Source organism: Ciconia boyciana, chromosome 15 (assembly GCF_034638445.1).
Source record: "Ciconia boyciana chromosome 15, ASM3463844v1, whole genome shotgun sequence".
Classification (NCBI taxonomy): Eukaryota; Metazoa; Chordata; class Aves; order Ciconiiformes; family Ciconiidae; genus Ciconia; species Ciconia boyciana.
Window position 1 is genome coordinate 15,363,130 of NC_132948.1, and position 15,360 is coordinate 15,378,489.

At 39.7% G+C, this 15,360-nt stretch overlaps 1 protein-coding gene across 4 annotated transcripts in view; it reads right to left on the bottom strand.

Moving 5' to 3' along the window:
- The window catches only part of TANGO2 (transport and golgi organization 2 homolog), a 42,992-nt gene that overhangs the window by 25,151 nt on the left and 2,481 nt on the right, over positions 1 to 15,360 (bottom strand). For 2 of the 4 annotated variants that reach the window (XR_012045204.1, XM_072879723.1), the window contains exons 1-2: positions 14,482 to 14,552; positions 5,171 to 5,292 (exon numbers count right to left, since the gene is read on the bottom strand). Coding sequence is in view for 2 of the 4 variants with exons in the window: in XM_072879723.1 (XP_072735824.1) it covers positions 5,171 to 5,226 (56 nt within the window). In the remaining 2 variants the exon portion in view is untranslated. Of the gene's footprint in view, positions 1 to 5,170; positions 5,293 to 14,481; positions 14,553 to 15,360 lie in introns of those variants that run through there. The other 2 variants (XM_072879725.1, XM_072879724.1) reach the window with 1 other exon arrangement.

The following is a 15,360-nucleotide window of genomic DNA, read 5'->3' on the forward strand; positions in this document are numbered from 1 at the left end:
TTAAACACCACCAGACATTATTAGGAAACAGCAGTGACAGAAAATTCCACTAGCTCTGCCTGGTTCCCTCTGCTCTGTACTTGGATAATTACCATAAATGGCACCTGTAGACTTGAAAGACCAAGTTCAACATGATATTTAAGCAGCAGCGGACATACAAGATAGGACAAGGTCTTCCTCAAAAGTTCCAGGCTTGGTAGCAGTGCAAACCAGTCAAATTCAACAATAACACCAGTTCAAGCCAGTCAGGCTGTGAATGTGAAGCAGGTAAGACTCAAGAGTCAGTACAGCCAGACAGGTTCAGAGGAATTTAGAACAGTCTCAGTTCTTGGGCTTTGAAAATCAAAAACTGTTTCTCTGTCCATTTCATCCAGCAGAAGTTATTAAAACAAAGCAACTTGTTTGGTGTACTCCCTTACAGACCATACAAATACCTTACGGAGTGTATGCTACAGTCATTTCATTAGCAGCATTAGTACTGCAATGCTAGAGAGAAGAGTCTAGGCTAATCTGACGGTGCATATCCATCTTTTGGAAGTGAGAAAGTTAACATTTTCTGTTATTCAAAAGCAATGGAAGACATTATCAGAAACTAAATTTAATGACTTATTGCAACATCAAACAGATGCAGGGTATCTATAAATAAAAGCTCGAGTTAGAAGTGTTACTGGGTTTCTATGCTGAGAATCAGCATTCAGACACTGCCATTTTCAAACCTGTAGATGAGCTTTCATTTGATGCTGCTCTTCCACCAGTCTTTATTCAATCCTTATTTTAGAATTAAAAAAACAAAAAAAGTGTTTTTCATTGGTAGAACATCCTCACCTGAAGAGCAGGTAATGGATTTGGCTGATCCAAGTAAAGGGCAAAATCCAACTGTAGCCCTAGGCAGGGCATATGCTGGAGACTCAGGGCAACGGGTGACTGCAGACACGCTTGCGCACAACTCCACCACACCGCGCCGTCATCCAACAGCTAGAGCTTCCAAAGTCCTGCTCGTTATTACCCATAACATGACTTGCCTTTATTTCAATTGCAAGATTGAGTGTTCCCCATTCTCTCCAGCTATGTTGCTTAATATTTAATTTTAATGAAACGCCATCTTTCAGAAACCTGCAGATTTTCAGTATCTTTTTCACTGTCGATTCCTCCTACCAGCTGCACATCAATTACATTTACACAGCAGAAGTCAAGTTTGCTACCGTAAACTGAAGTTAGATCATACAATTTTCATTCTAATTTTTAAGCCACAACACACAAGAATCAATTCCAATGAAATCTCATTACTTTACTCAGCATTCAAATGTACTGACATTTTCTGCAGGTTTCTGGACCTTTCCTGCAAATTAATCTCTTAATTAACACAATGTTAAACCTTTTAAAACATTATCATGATGTGGCAGTTGCACATTAGAAATACTACAGATAAAGCATTATAGTCAGCTATAGAGAAAATAAAAAAGGCTAACACTTCATTGGCATCCTTTCTGTAAGGAAGATGCTTAGTATTTTGCCCAAAGATAACATCTGTTGGAAAGCACAGCTTATGTACATTTTTATCTTTCCAATGCCAAATAATCATAATATAATTCCTCTCAGACTTGCATTATTTCTCTTCTTCTAGCTGATTCTAGTCTTCAATCTAGAGGCTTTCAGCTGGTTTACCAATTTCTGTCATCTTGCTTGAATATCCTCCATTTACAGCATGCATCCTCCTTTTACAGGTTTTTATTTAAACAAACATCTCTACTGTTAAAAAATAGTTTGGCTGAAGTGCATTTCTCATTTCCTGAAGCTCCAATTATATTTTGCTTTCAAGAATTCTTGACATGAAACCACAGTTTGTTTATAGTATTTAAATACTAAAAATAAGCAAAGTCTTTCTGGTGTGACTGAATATTCCCCATCTCAAGTTTAATACACAGACTCCTAAATTTAACACAAAGCTAGTATACAGGATCGCTATAATCAAAACATCTTCATTTTGTCTTTTATGAAACATAATCATACTGAAAAGGAGCAATATTAAGTGACCCTCATCTTCTAACAAATTGCAAAAAGCCTATTCAGCTATTTTTATAGCTGAAATAATTCAACTGTATTAGGATTTACATATTAAGATTTATTTTAATGTTGAGGCAGAGAGATGAAAACATGAGAAATCATTCCATTAAAGCAATTTCCTACAATGTAATTCAGTTCCATAAAAAGACTCTGTGATTATAGCTTTGAAGCTTGAAACATGTATTTATTTGTAAGACTCACACAGTACAGTTCAGAAAGATGTAAAGGCAGCATGTTACCTTTGACAATAATAATGGACTACAGTAAAGCGTTTGTTCCAATGCACTAAACTTGACTACAAATAGGCCTGTAGAGAGAACACAGAGGAAAAAGGGTAGAACAGCAAGTTGCAAAGGTACAGGAAGATCGAGATTCATTAGTGTATCACAATGGTGAACTGTAAGCTTTTTGCTTAATTAGGTGCTCATGAAAATTGGCCAATGTACTGGTCTAGAAACCAAAGATGGAAAATTTTCCTGTTATGGAGAACATGTTTTAGTTTGAGAAAGTTTACTGCCTACAAGAAAATGGCCAATGATATGCAGTTTGTCTTTTCAACTTGTAATGCCTATTTTAGACACTTTCTTTTAGTTAGAGCTGCAAAGTAGAAGATAGTTAGAAAAGTAATTGTAGATGCCTGTTTTAACGTGGACAGACAAATTAGTATATCTGCAGGTATAGGAATCCCCTTTTAGCTGGGAAAACTGTTCCAAGACCTCATGGTGGAATAAACAGAGCTATAGCACAGTGTAACACACATGAGTTGTCAGGAAAAGTTATGCTTAGCAAGAGACTAGTACAGAGGTCTAACTTGGTCTAATGGCTATAATACTGTTCAAAGAAGGAGGGCTGGGTACCATTCCCAACTGATACTCAGACCTATGTCCTTCAGAAAGCTGAGGCAAAGGTGAAAAAACCTTAGGAACAATTTAAGAAGAAAGTCAACATTCTTCCAAATAAAGACAAGCAAAAACATTAGTTATGGGGTGTTAAGGAAAAAAAAGGGGAATAAAGTTACGTATCTGATGTTAAAATCTGACACCAAGAACACTACGGCCTGGCACTTATCACCAAAACAGATGGCTCAGAGTAATTTATCTCAGAGTTATAGAGCAAGACATTGCTTAACAAAATATACCAAGAAAGTTAAATACAATGAAATATTCCTGAATTTGGGCCAAAACATCTCAAAAGTGTTTTCCTATTTTGACACTGATAGCAAATTGTTTTCTGCTACAAATCAATAATTTCCATCTTGATGCAATTTTTTATAGCAAGCAGACTACTATAAGTTTTACTTTTAAATATTGATCATGGCAGAAAGTTCACTTGGCAAACAACTACAGTTTACATCCAAAGGATTTTCCCAAGAGGCATCAAATTGATGAATCTGTCTTTTGCTAACTAGCAACACAAAGAAAATCAGACTAAATAAATGGATATATTAACTCAACACCAGCCACATCATAAACAAACCCCCTTTTTTAGGCAGATTCCAGATGCAGAAAGGAATGCACTCTATGGACAATTGAAGTTTCAGTTCTCATTTCCTTTCTTTCTATAGAATGGCATCTGCTTCTCAATACAAAAGGGCAGAAAAACAAGTCAATGAAAGGCACAATGATTTACTGAGCATACTGACTGGCAGTTTCTGGATTAATACCAATACTCATATCCCACAAAGTAATATGGAACCTATACAGTATATATAAATACAGAAAGCAATAGAACTCTACAGTCTTACTGGCCTGAAGTGCTATCTTTCTATTACATACTGAATGTACTCAAAGAGACTCATGTTGGATATGAACTTTTAAAATTAAGGGCTGTAATGAGAGAGAAAATTATTACATAAAGTTTAATGTTTGGGAAACTCACTGTATGACATCGACACACCCAGTAAAACTTATGCAGAAGCATGGATGCTTGTTTTGTCTTAAGCTTTTGGCTAAAGATCTCATACCCATGACTGTTACTTTATTACCTAGAATTTTAATTCATTTAAAATTTTAATTACATAGAATTTTAACATGACTGTTAGTTTATTACAGAAAATTTTAATTGCAAGCAGATTTGGGGACAGGGGAAGGCTAAGACACTTACTGAAAGTTCCTTATTCTCCAGTTCATGGCACTATTTGTTTTACATTGATACAGGAATATAATCAGTTTGGAAGCAGTGGGATTTGATTTCCAGCACTTTCTGAAATTTTAAGTACTTAATTTTAGGAGAAACAGCAACTGAAGATCTTTAAATACACCTTGTCCCAAAAGCAAACTGATAGGCATAAATAATCTTGACCTCGTCTATCCATATTTTAAAAAGCAACTGCAGCTATACACAAGCTAGCCAGTTCTGTTAAAACCACAGTGGAAGAGCGAGCAGTGGTAGCCATGAGGTAACATGGAACAGAGCAGTGAACTACACAATGAAAAAGAGGGTCCTGTCCTTGAGAGGAAACAGGACAAAGTGGCAATTCAGAGTTAACCAGAAGCTACCTAAGCAGTTAAGTTTCGGTATTAGTACCTTTTGGATTCATAGTGTATTACTCTCTTGGCTTACAAGACTGGACCAGCACATATTAATAGAGGAAAAATTAATACACAGAGTGGTCAATAACTGCAATACTTCTGCTCTACTGTCTGCCCATTACTTTCCAGGCTAAATTCAAATTGTTGCTTTCAAACTGAAAGCCCTAAACATATCTACCCTACCGAAAGAAACTGCATCTTTTCCTGAACCTCACTGCTACAGCTGTGATGCCCCAACAAACACAATTCCCCTTAGTTTAAATGATAAAGTAGAAGGCAGGGCCTTCAAACTCTGGCTTGCAATATTTAAAGGATTTATCCTACACCACATGATAGACTACCAGCAAAAGGTCCATGATTACAAAGCCCAAGTCTTGTGACACAGTCTAAAAACAAAGGGTTCTCAGAAGGTTACAGTAAGTCCTCCAACAGGAAAAGTCATGAAGTTAAACATAACAAAAGCATAACTGAACACCTAATACTGACTTGAGTTTCTAATTAAAACATTGGCTACAAAAAGAAATTGTATAAAAAAATTACAGAAACAAGTCTGTTTTAACTAGAACCATCTTTACCTGTATGCATTTTTTGAAACCGGCCGGGGGTCGAATTTGAATAGAAGGATGCACATTGAAGAACTGATGTTTAAATCTTGCTTCTTCCACAAAGGCTTAGTGCAAGGTCATTCTGTAAAAGCCTAGAAAGTAAATAAAGATTATATATTATACTGCAAATTATAAAGAGATAACCTTGCTTCTATGCTGAAGCTTAAAGATTGCTATGTTCTCACTAATAGCTCTCAATAAAAATAAATAAATAAAACAAACAGGACTTCCAAAATAGATTTGTTTCAATGAATGGTTTACTACCAAAATTCTTATGGTGGTTGTTTCAAGTCATGCTTGGCCAATTCAGATTTTTAGGAAAGAAACAAGCATCAGAAGAATACTGAAAAAGTCTAGAGCACTAGCAATACATTAAGAGTCTATTATGTAATTTTCTGCTCATTACCAATAAAGTACCACTACTTTCCCCCCCCTGTCTTAAGTAAAGCAAAATGCTTGTGTTAGAATAAAGGAGAAAATAAGACTTAAACTGTTGCAGAAGCTGGAAAAAGCCTGATCAAAGACACTCCCAAACCTGTAAATAAAGTATATTTTAGCCCAAGCTATTAAAGTCCAGGAGAAAGTCTTACTGTTTATCATCAGGAAAAACATCTGGTACAAACAAAAATACACTGGACCAGAGAGTACATTTTCATTAATAGCTTCCAGCACTTGTGGTATGTTTGAAATTCTGGCCATGCTCAGATGGCATGACGAATGTGCTTTCTATTTCAAAACCACATAACAGCTTTCAAACATTTTGTGTTGCCCCAATGAAAATTTTTCTGATAAAACCACAGCTCGATCCTTACTTTTTGTGGCTGCTAAAACAATTATCAGAATGTTACCAACCAACCACACATAACCCTGTTCTACTGCTACCGAGAGTTTCTTCCATACAAAAGTTTAAGGCAGGTGAAGAGGGGAAGAGGACAGGCAGAATTCAATACCACAACTCTAAGACCATCTGAGCAACCCAGTGACTGAATCAACTCCTGTACAAAAAGTAGGATTTTTTTTTTAACCATACTTCCACATATGTAAAAAGTGTGTCTCTTGCTCTTTAACTTCCACATCATTTACCTTAAGAGATACCGGGAAATGGATAATCTTGACTACCTTTCATATTACCAGAAGTAGTGCTACAAGTGCAGCATTTATATAGATCTTTTTAATTAACAGCTTGCCAGTAGCTGCTGGCTCCTGTTAAGTCACAGTTCAGCACCACAACTAGCCTACTGTCACTGCCACGGCACAAGTTCAGTCTTGCAATCTAATATTCTGCAAAGAGACTCTCCTGTTGCAGGAAATAAAATAACTCAAAAAGAGGTGCAACACTCCTGACATGCTTGCCAAGGCAAAAGAAAATTAGTGCAAGAGAGTGTGTGTATGTATATCTCAAGTATTTAAAATTCTGTTCTGTGACAAAAGGAATTCCCCTCAAGAGGACTTCATAGTCTACTAGCTAAGAGCAGCAATAGCCTAGCTATCCAAACTATTTTCTGTTTAACAGGTTACACAATAAAGCATCAGAGAAAACAGAATTAAATCACACTGTAAGCTTTCTTTGCCTCTAACAAGTCAATCCCAAAATAACCAGTTTAGAAATTAATCAGAAATTAAAGATACGGACTTGAATTTTGGATAACTGATTTACTAGCCAGGTGTTTAAAAAGACCCATAGCCAGCTTTATTTAGAAAGTCTAATCAGTCTTAAGAAGGTGTTATCACCCTTCTCAGAGTCCTATTGCTGAATTTTCAATAGGCTGCAATCATACTGGACTTGTACAACTGAACTACCAGTTCTGGAAGACTTTGATCTCCTACATACAGATCTTGTTAGCTTTTCACAAAACTCAGGATCTTGTATCCCAGCTGCTTTATGTCACTAAGCATGAATAACACTGACTTGTTCACACCTTCCACTCCAACTCTTAAGAAGAGACTGAAGCAAAACAAAGTTACAGTCACAGTTCAAATCACAGAGCACAACTTTCCTAGAGCAACAGACAGCTTATGAACTAGAGCACAGTGCCATTTCCAGATAATGCAATTGACACATAAAACAACTCTAGGTACTTCTGAAACCTTTTATACTTTTTTTTTTACTTTAAATTTCTGATTCTGTCCAGATATGCAGGCGGTATCTATATGCCACACCCTACCTCAGTTTCTTTATTCAGGATACCATTTGTTCTACCAGAAGGAATTTAAATTGTAGAGCTTCCTATTCATGATTTATCCTCTGGAACATTATGTCATTCTTTATTCTGCACCAGCTACCTTTCTTTTAACCTTGTCTTGTCTCAGTCCAGAATCTTCTTGCCTTGCTTTATGTCCTTCTCTCGCCTCCAAACATACTCTGCCTCTAGATACTTGCTTTTGTTATTGGACATTTATTTTTCTGCTTGGTAATTTTTCTGTCCCCAGAAGAACATGGAAGATTGGTTTCTTCATGACTTGGGTTCTTCAGCATGCTTATTGTGCAGCCAGAACATAGTCATGAAGATTATTCACTTCTATTTATTCTACAGCACCTTCCAAACAGGTCCCTACCACGCCCTTGGCAATCCAACCAGCCTAGCGGATGAACTACATTGGCTACCTGTAGGAACTTGGGGTATCGTCAAGTCTGGCAGATTTTCCCCATTAGAAGACTGGGCTCCCACATAATCCTCTCAAGGACACACAGTACTGTGTAACATAAGCCTCCAGCAAGGTTGAGGCAAATAACAGTTACCCCTCTTTCCCGAACGACGTAAATCTCACAGCGGTTATCGTTGATGTAACTTAGTGCACAGGCTACACAGAAACCAAACAAGAGGTTCCTCCCTCTGCCTTCAAAAAGGGAATCTTTTTGCTGAAGTCATTACTGATGAGAGACTCAAATTAGGACAGATGAGACCTTTCAACCCCCGCTCCCAACGTTACAGTTAGAACATTGCAATAAATGTCAAACTAAGAACAAAGGTTTATTTTAGCTGACTGATTGCTGCTGTTCTGTTCCTCAAGCAATCTTCTCAGACAGCTCCACAAGTCAATGGAAACGGCACTCTGTCCTTGACAACAACTTGACTGAACATGAAATTGGGAGCAGGAGGAATAATGTCAATGAACAACAACTGTGCTGCACCAGGCTCAATGCTGGGCAAGGCGTCCTCCTTCCTATTCCAAGTTCTGTAGATGAGGACCTCTGCAGACAACTGCTCCCTGTCCCCCAATATCTCCACAAGAGTTGTGGGCCGTGTTTGTAAGCCACACTGTAAAGATGCAAATAAGCTGCAGCACCAAACAGGAAAAGCAATGAGTTTTCTCTTAAATATATTTAACATTAGCAGTTAGGAAAGCTAAATCTGGTAATAGCATATTAAAGAGGCACTCTTTCACGTTAGTCACATTTTTGAACACGCAAACTCTAACATACATTATCAGATCTGCTACTGCTAGTTGCACTTCTACCAAAAAAAGAAAGTTTATCACATGCTAGTGATTTCAATTATGCAGATTTCAATTCTACAGTTCAAATCTTTGTTTCATCTTATCTTTCCCTTTTCTCCCCAATCTGCAGCCTACAGGGGAAGTAAACTTTTTGTCTCTGAACCAGAAAGCCACCAGAGCCAAGCACTAGCCAGTAGCTCACGTGACACATTGATGATGCCAAAAGGATCTGAATTAGTAACGGAAAAGTCTTTGCAAAGAAGCAGCAGCACAAGACTGATCCTAACCATGGCTCTGAGAATTGATGTTGCAAAATCTTCCTTGGAATCCCACAAAAAAAAAAAAGGACAGATTATGTTTGTTAAAAATAAAAGACAGATAATCTCAAAGAGCTTCAGTTTGTCTTTAAGAAGTATACCAAAAAGCTATATGAAAAAATAAATCTAGATTGAGTGATTTCTTGCCTGTTTGTTGAGCAACTTGTTATAAAAATAAGATAGTGATTTACAATTCAGTTTAATAAGCAGTTCCATTGTAATTACAACTTCGCGTGTCCTTCAGAAGGTAAAGGCCTACAGCTTCTACTACCAAGGATATATTACTGGCTGCCCATCAGAAATGAACTTATGTCCATAAAACGTATTAAATAAAATGCATTGAGTGGTTCACAGAGCAAGCAATACACTAGAATAATACTGTATGCTATTGTTTACTGGTCCCTACTTCACATAGACAGAAATACAATAGCTTCATTCTTTTTGCCTTGTCCTCAGTGTGAGCATCAAGATTGACATGTATAAACAGTCTGGCATGGCTTAATATTTCAGAAACAACACTCATTGCTCAGAAGAGATCCCCTTCAAATCTACAGTTGAGGTACCCATTTACAGCATCAGCATGAATATGGCAGGTAATCCTTAAAACTTTTTTTTTTTGACAAAGTGCAAAGAGGCACACTTGGTGAAAGCAGGGATATAAAATACAATTTTAATGGGGAACTGTCACTGACTACTCTTGCTGACTATGGAGATATGGCTCCCAGTATTCATTAGGTGTCCTGCCAGATAATTAAATGGATTACTCAATAAAAAACTGTTGACAATTAATCACTCATAAGACTACTATTTTAATAAACAGGTTTCAGGCTCCATTAGCTGATTTATTGAGTTCCCTTCAAATAATCAATTCAGCCCAGCTGTTTGCACAAAGTTACTGGTCAACATAAAGCTTACACAAAAACTGCCACTCAGAAAACAGCAGCAGAATAAGTTTGTAACACTGGCCACAATTATCTAGAGGGACAAATATTTTCAACACTTTGATGCCTTTCTAGAATCCATATTCATTATTATTTGATACTACCAATTTGACAGAAGTATCGTTGTGTCACCCCATCAACTCTGCTTGATGTCATTACGGCTCTTTAAGTGACATTTGTGCTTTTAGTAACTCCAAATACCAAAACAGTATTATCTTGGGCTCCACCTGCTGGCCCCGAAACAAGCATAAGTATAGGTCCTACATAAACAGTCCAACCTTTTTTTGTTATTCAGACAGAAGTGTTTAAGCCAGCTAAAACAGAGCTACCCCTTAAAATAGCAGTGATACTTAATTGGGAAAGGAGGCAACCAATGTATTTTGGTACTTTCTTTGATCAAAGCTGACATTGCCTTTGCAACAGTTGCACTTTGCAAAGCTGACTTTGCCTTTGCACTTTGTTTTTATACCCAGGCCTGGATGTTAGCCTTAAAATTCTTACATAAAAACATATTGTAAGTCAGAGTCAAATTTGGATCTTCTGAAATTTGAGACAATTAACAAACATCAAGAGGAAAAAAACTGAAGAGAGGCTGTCACAGACATGACAAGTACAGAAACATTTAATCAAAAAATTTTAATACAGGTGTCATTCTTTGAAGCTCATATTCACATAAAAGAGGGTGCTGCAACTATGGGGATGAGAAGTATATTGCACAGAGCTGCCATTACAAAGCAGATGTGCTCAACTCATAGCCTTCTCGTCATTCAGCTATAGTCTCCCACAGATCAAGGAGAGAAGATGATGAAAAAGATTAGGTCAGCACTGGCTTCTACACTTGTAACTTGATCCTACAGCAAGTCCAAAGCTTGATCAAAAACTGACTTTCTAGCTCCATCTCAGCAGAAAATGTGTCTTCAGAACTATCCTTAGAGACACAGGAGGTGGCTTCGTTAAAAAAAAAAAGAGTTCAAATAAAAAAAGCTAAAGTTGTGGCATAACACATGCCTTCTGGTTTTCTTTTTTGAAGACAATACAAGCCAGAACATGCATGCTGTGCAACACAAGGTCTGCAGAATGGGGGGGGGGAAACAACTTACTGTAAGGTAGAGACAGTGAAGACTTACTGCTCTCTGGATAATTAGCTTTTATAAAATCTAGTTTGATTATTCTTAGTGAATAAGACAACACTTATCAAGGATGAAATGATAGCAACAATATCCTATTTCTGTAATACGTTCCTAGTTTGCTGTCTAACTTATGCCTAATACACACAAACCAGCTTGACAAGAATTACAAACATCCTGTAATTAAGCTTTCTGCTCCAAATGGCACTGCTGATTTGGAAATGACATTACAGTAACTAACATTCTTATTCTGTGCTACCGTACTCTGTTAGACAGTACAGTGTGTTGTTTTGCTCATTTTAACGCCCTGTTAAAAGCCTCAGTGGATACATGCCAGCAGAAGGTAGCATTTAGAGGGACTATCGAGAGACCAAAACATGATAGATTGTGTATGTTCTTTTCATAGGGTTCTACCATCATTTGGTTGATTAGAAGCAATCAGTTCACAATTTGGCATAAACCCATTTTACCCTTAAGAACTCCCAGTAGCAGCCTTTGAAAAATGAAGCCATTTGTTATGTAAGTTGTTTTCGCAAATGAAGCATCATAAATAACATCTGTCAGTTACCACAGCGATCTCAATTGCTTCTGAACTGATCCAAAACTGTTGTTTAGGTGCAGTCTAAGAGACAGCTAAAGATCATTAGTCACTGGATTCTGATAGTTTTATGTATCACAACAGTAACTCGTGGTCAGCAGAGTTTAAAACTATTTTACTGTTTCTTTTGAATTTGTCCAAAGGACACCGAGCACTACACTCCTCAGATACCCATAAAAGAGTAAAATTGGATGCATTTTCTTTCTGTAGTGGAATGAGATTTTTTTTCATACTGAACTTTAAAATAAAGCCAAATAAGAGATGCTGGATTCATTTTTAAAAGTAATCTACTTTTTTTTTCCCCCCAGAAAAGTGTCTCACAGCTGCATTTTTAAAAACATTTTACTGATTTGCTTTTGCACTTCCCTTGTGTAGCACATGCTCCTGTGTAGTAATATTAATCATTAAAGATAAAGATGAGAGGAAACAGATGGATCCATAATCTGATGCCTTTCAGGTTGCTCCATATAAAGACAACTTGTAACTAACCGAGGGTTAAGCGTCCAACCAAGGTGAAGCGTCAGTCTTCATTGCAAGAGACAGCAACACAAAGCAGAACACATAAAACCACAGAAAATAACGTAAGGCGCATGCCATTTCCAAGTTTAATAAGCTAATTTTATTTTCAGCTCCCCATTTTCTCTGCCTGGCATCTTACTAGATTAAGTCCACTGTACAGCTCCCAAGAGAAACAAAGGCCAGTAAACATCACCTTTCAGCACACCATGTTTTAAAACCATTTGCAAGAGATGGAGTAAGACAGCCTTTCCCCCCGTTTCTCAAGAGCACTAGCAATTGTTCTCCTCTGCCACAGTTCTACAGACACAGAGCCTTTTGATACACTTCTTCCTCCTTTCAGGCAAAGACTGTTATTTTTAGCTTTCACAATGCTAAGGTTTTCTTCGGTGAGGAAGCAGCTACGAATCCATTGTTGGGCAAGAAAATCTGTTTTCCATTTCTTATTCATAGAAAGTATATGTTACAAGTAGCTGGAGGAAATACTTACTAGAAGACTCATATATACTTGCTCTGTTCTTATGTTCTTCCCTAGAGATGTTCCTCTAGACCCTCCCAGAGAAAGAATACCAGTCTATATGGACCTTTGACCTGACCCTGTATTTCTGGTTTATATTCTTAAGCTTAACTTCCTGTGACTGCAGGAAGGGCTGCAATCATCACTTACATAAGCGTGTTTTTATTCCCACCCTTCCCATCTTATCTACAGTAACTCTGAGCTTACTACCTACCCTGAAGAAAACTTAAAAAGGGCCGTGGGGTGATAGACATCCTACAAACTTGGGGGGGGACGGGGGAGAAGGGACCAAGGGAAAAAAAAAACCCAAAACCACAAACCCACAGCAGTTAAATAGATGAAAGAAGACCTGTAAGTATGCTTACTTAAGAAAAAAAAAAACACATTCATTTCTTTCAAGATAGCAGACACAAAATGAACATTGCAACACAAGAAGAACCAATCAAAGCTTATTGCTTTGAGTCCAAATAATTGTTCTAGGAGACATAAGGCAAGGACAACAGAATTTTGTTAGTTGTGCTGTTAACAAAGTTATTTATTTAATTGTAATTTTAATGCACTTTTTAAAAAAGCACATCTATAACAGTCATTTGGCTGCTCACTATCAGCATTCAGCAGGTTCACGTGGAATCGCTCTCACAAGAGCAACACCAGTGTCTGGGCCTACCTGCTTTACTGCAGGTATGTTACATGCCTGGCTGTTTCCACTTTCAAGAACATGGCTGCTGCGAGCGCAGACATCCTCTTACTGAGCCTGGAACAAGCGCAAGTGGTTAACAGGAGAGGTGCACAACTGCACCGAAGCACTGCTAACCATACCAAAACAATTACAGAGAAAAATACTAGCCCGACTTTTAGCCACTTCATTTGAAATATTAACCGAGTATTTTTAAGGAAAATTTTTAAGGACGGCAAGTGGGTTTAGTTAGAGCTGAGATAATTGATCCTGGCTATACAGAGATTCTAGTAAGTCAAACTGCTGATAACAACTATGGGAAGCCTGAAAACAATTCAACTAAAAAAAGTTATTGAATTTAACTGAAAAAGAGTCAAGTTTCTGCTACATATTTTGAATTTTAAGAACAGCATGATACACAGTGGAGAGCGAGCTAGTAATCAAGCATGCCTCGGGGCAGCCTGTGCCCTCTTGGCCTCATATCATCACAAAAGAAATCTCTCAAAAAAACCCCAGTGTTTTCAATACCTACAAACTGAAACATCAATAGCGTTCAGTGTCTTCCTCTAACCACTTCTTGACATGCCACCATCAAAGGGTCACCGCATATTCAAACTCTTGCATGCAACAGAAGTACCAGGCAGCCACCACGAGCGCCAGAATTAAATACCATCACGTAACCAAAGAAAACAAGCGTTGCTTCAACGCCTTAAAATACTCCAGTCACTGCTGCGGCGTAAATCTAGGACAAAAAGTTCCCGGCACAAAAGCCGCTCAGGAGCGGCGGCTTCCTTCGCGCCACAGGCCCTGAGGGGAGGCGCTCACCGCTGCCGGCCAGGAGGGGCCGGCCGGCCCGCCGCCGCCTGAGGCACCCCCTCCCCAAAAGGGGAGCCCCATAGCTCCCAGCCAGGCAGCGCCGGAGGCCCGGGCTCCCCACTCGTGCCAGCTGAAGCGACTCAAGGCTATTTCTGAGCCTGGCCCGCACCCCTCCCACGCCAGCGCGAACCAGGAGGGGCGCCCGCCCGAGGTCACTGCGCCAGGACCGCGCGGGAGAAGGGGCCCGGGCTGCACGACCCCGCCAGCCCGCTCAGGGCCGCGGCCCCCACCGGGAGAGAGCCCCGGGAGACGAACAGCGACCGCTCCGCACTCACCAGCACTCGCCGCGGACACCAGCGCATCCCCCCCGGCCGGCTTCCGGCAGCGCAGCCAGTTCAAAACAACGCCCGCCCCTATTGGCTCCGGGCGCCCCGCCCCCCCGCGCGCTATTGGGGGAGGGATCCCCCGCCTCTCCTCCTCAAGCCGCCATTGGCTGGCTCGCACACAGGTGCCTGGCGGGCACCGCCCTCTCCCTTTCCCCCGCGGGCCCGGGCGTCGCGGGGCGCCATGAGAGGAGCCGTGGGCTCCTGCTGCCCGCCACGGCGTGAGGAGGGCCGGGGCCTGGGCCTGGGCCTGGGCCGTTTCGAGAGGAGGCGGTACTGCGTGCTAGAGGCACGGCACCTTCAACACAGCCCTGTATCCATGTCCGCCACAGTGGATTGGAGAAGTCGTCTCTGGTATTGCATGGGCTGCTGCTTGGCCGCCTCTGCCTGTTTCCAGGATATTTTGTTTCAAGGTATTAACATTAAAGGCCTGATCTGAGCTTCAAAGGGCTCATACCTCCGAGGACTCATACACCCAGACGTGGGTTGTTGACAGTCTTAGTGAGTTTGGATGTAGCTACTTGCCCGTTGGTAGCACACAGTCACCGTGTGGGATGTGTGTTAGCGTGACTACCTTCAGGAGAGACTCCGCTACCAGAAAGGCCCCAAAGTTATTGAGCCCTGAGCTTGCAATGGTACAAATTCAGGGCAGGGCAGCTTTCCTGAAGACTGAGGAAAACACAGGTAACAAAGTCAGATTTGCTTTCAGTTATTAAGCGCAGCATGATCAGAACTGATAATTAAACATTTAGTAACTTTACTTAGATCTGCAGATTTAGGCTGGGATTGGAGCTGTGCCACCTTTTTGTCCTTTCATACTGAAATACGAAC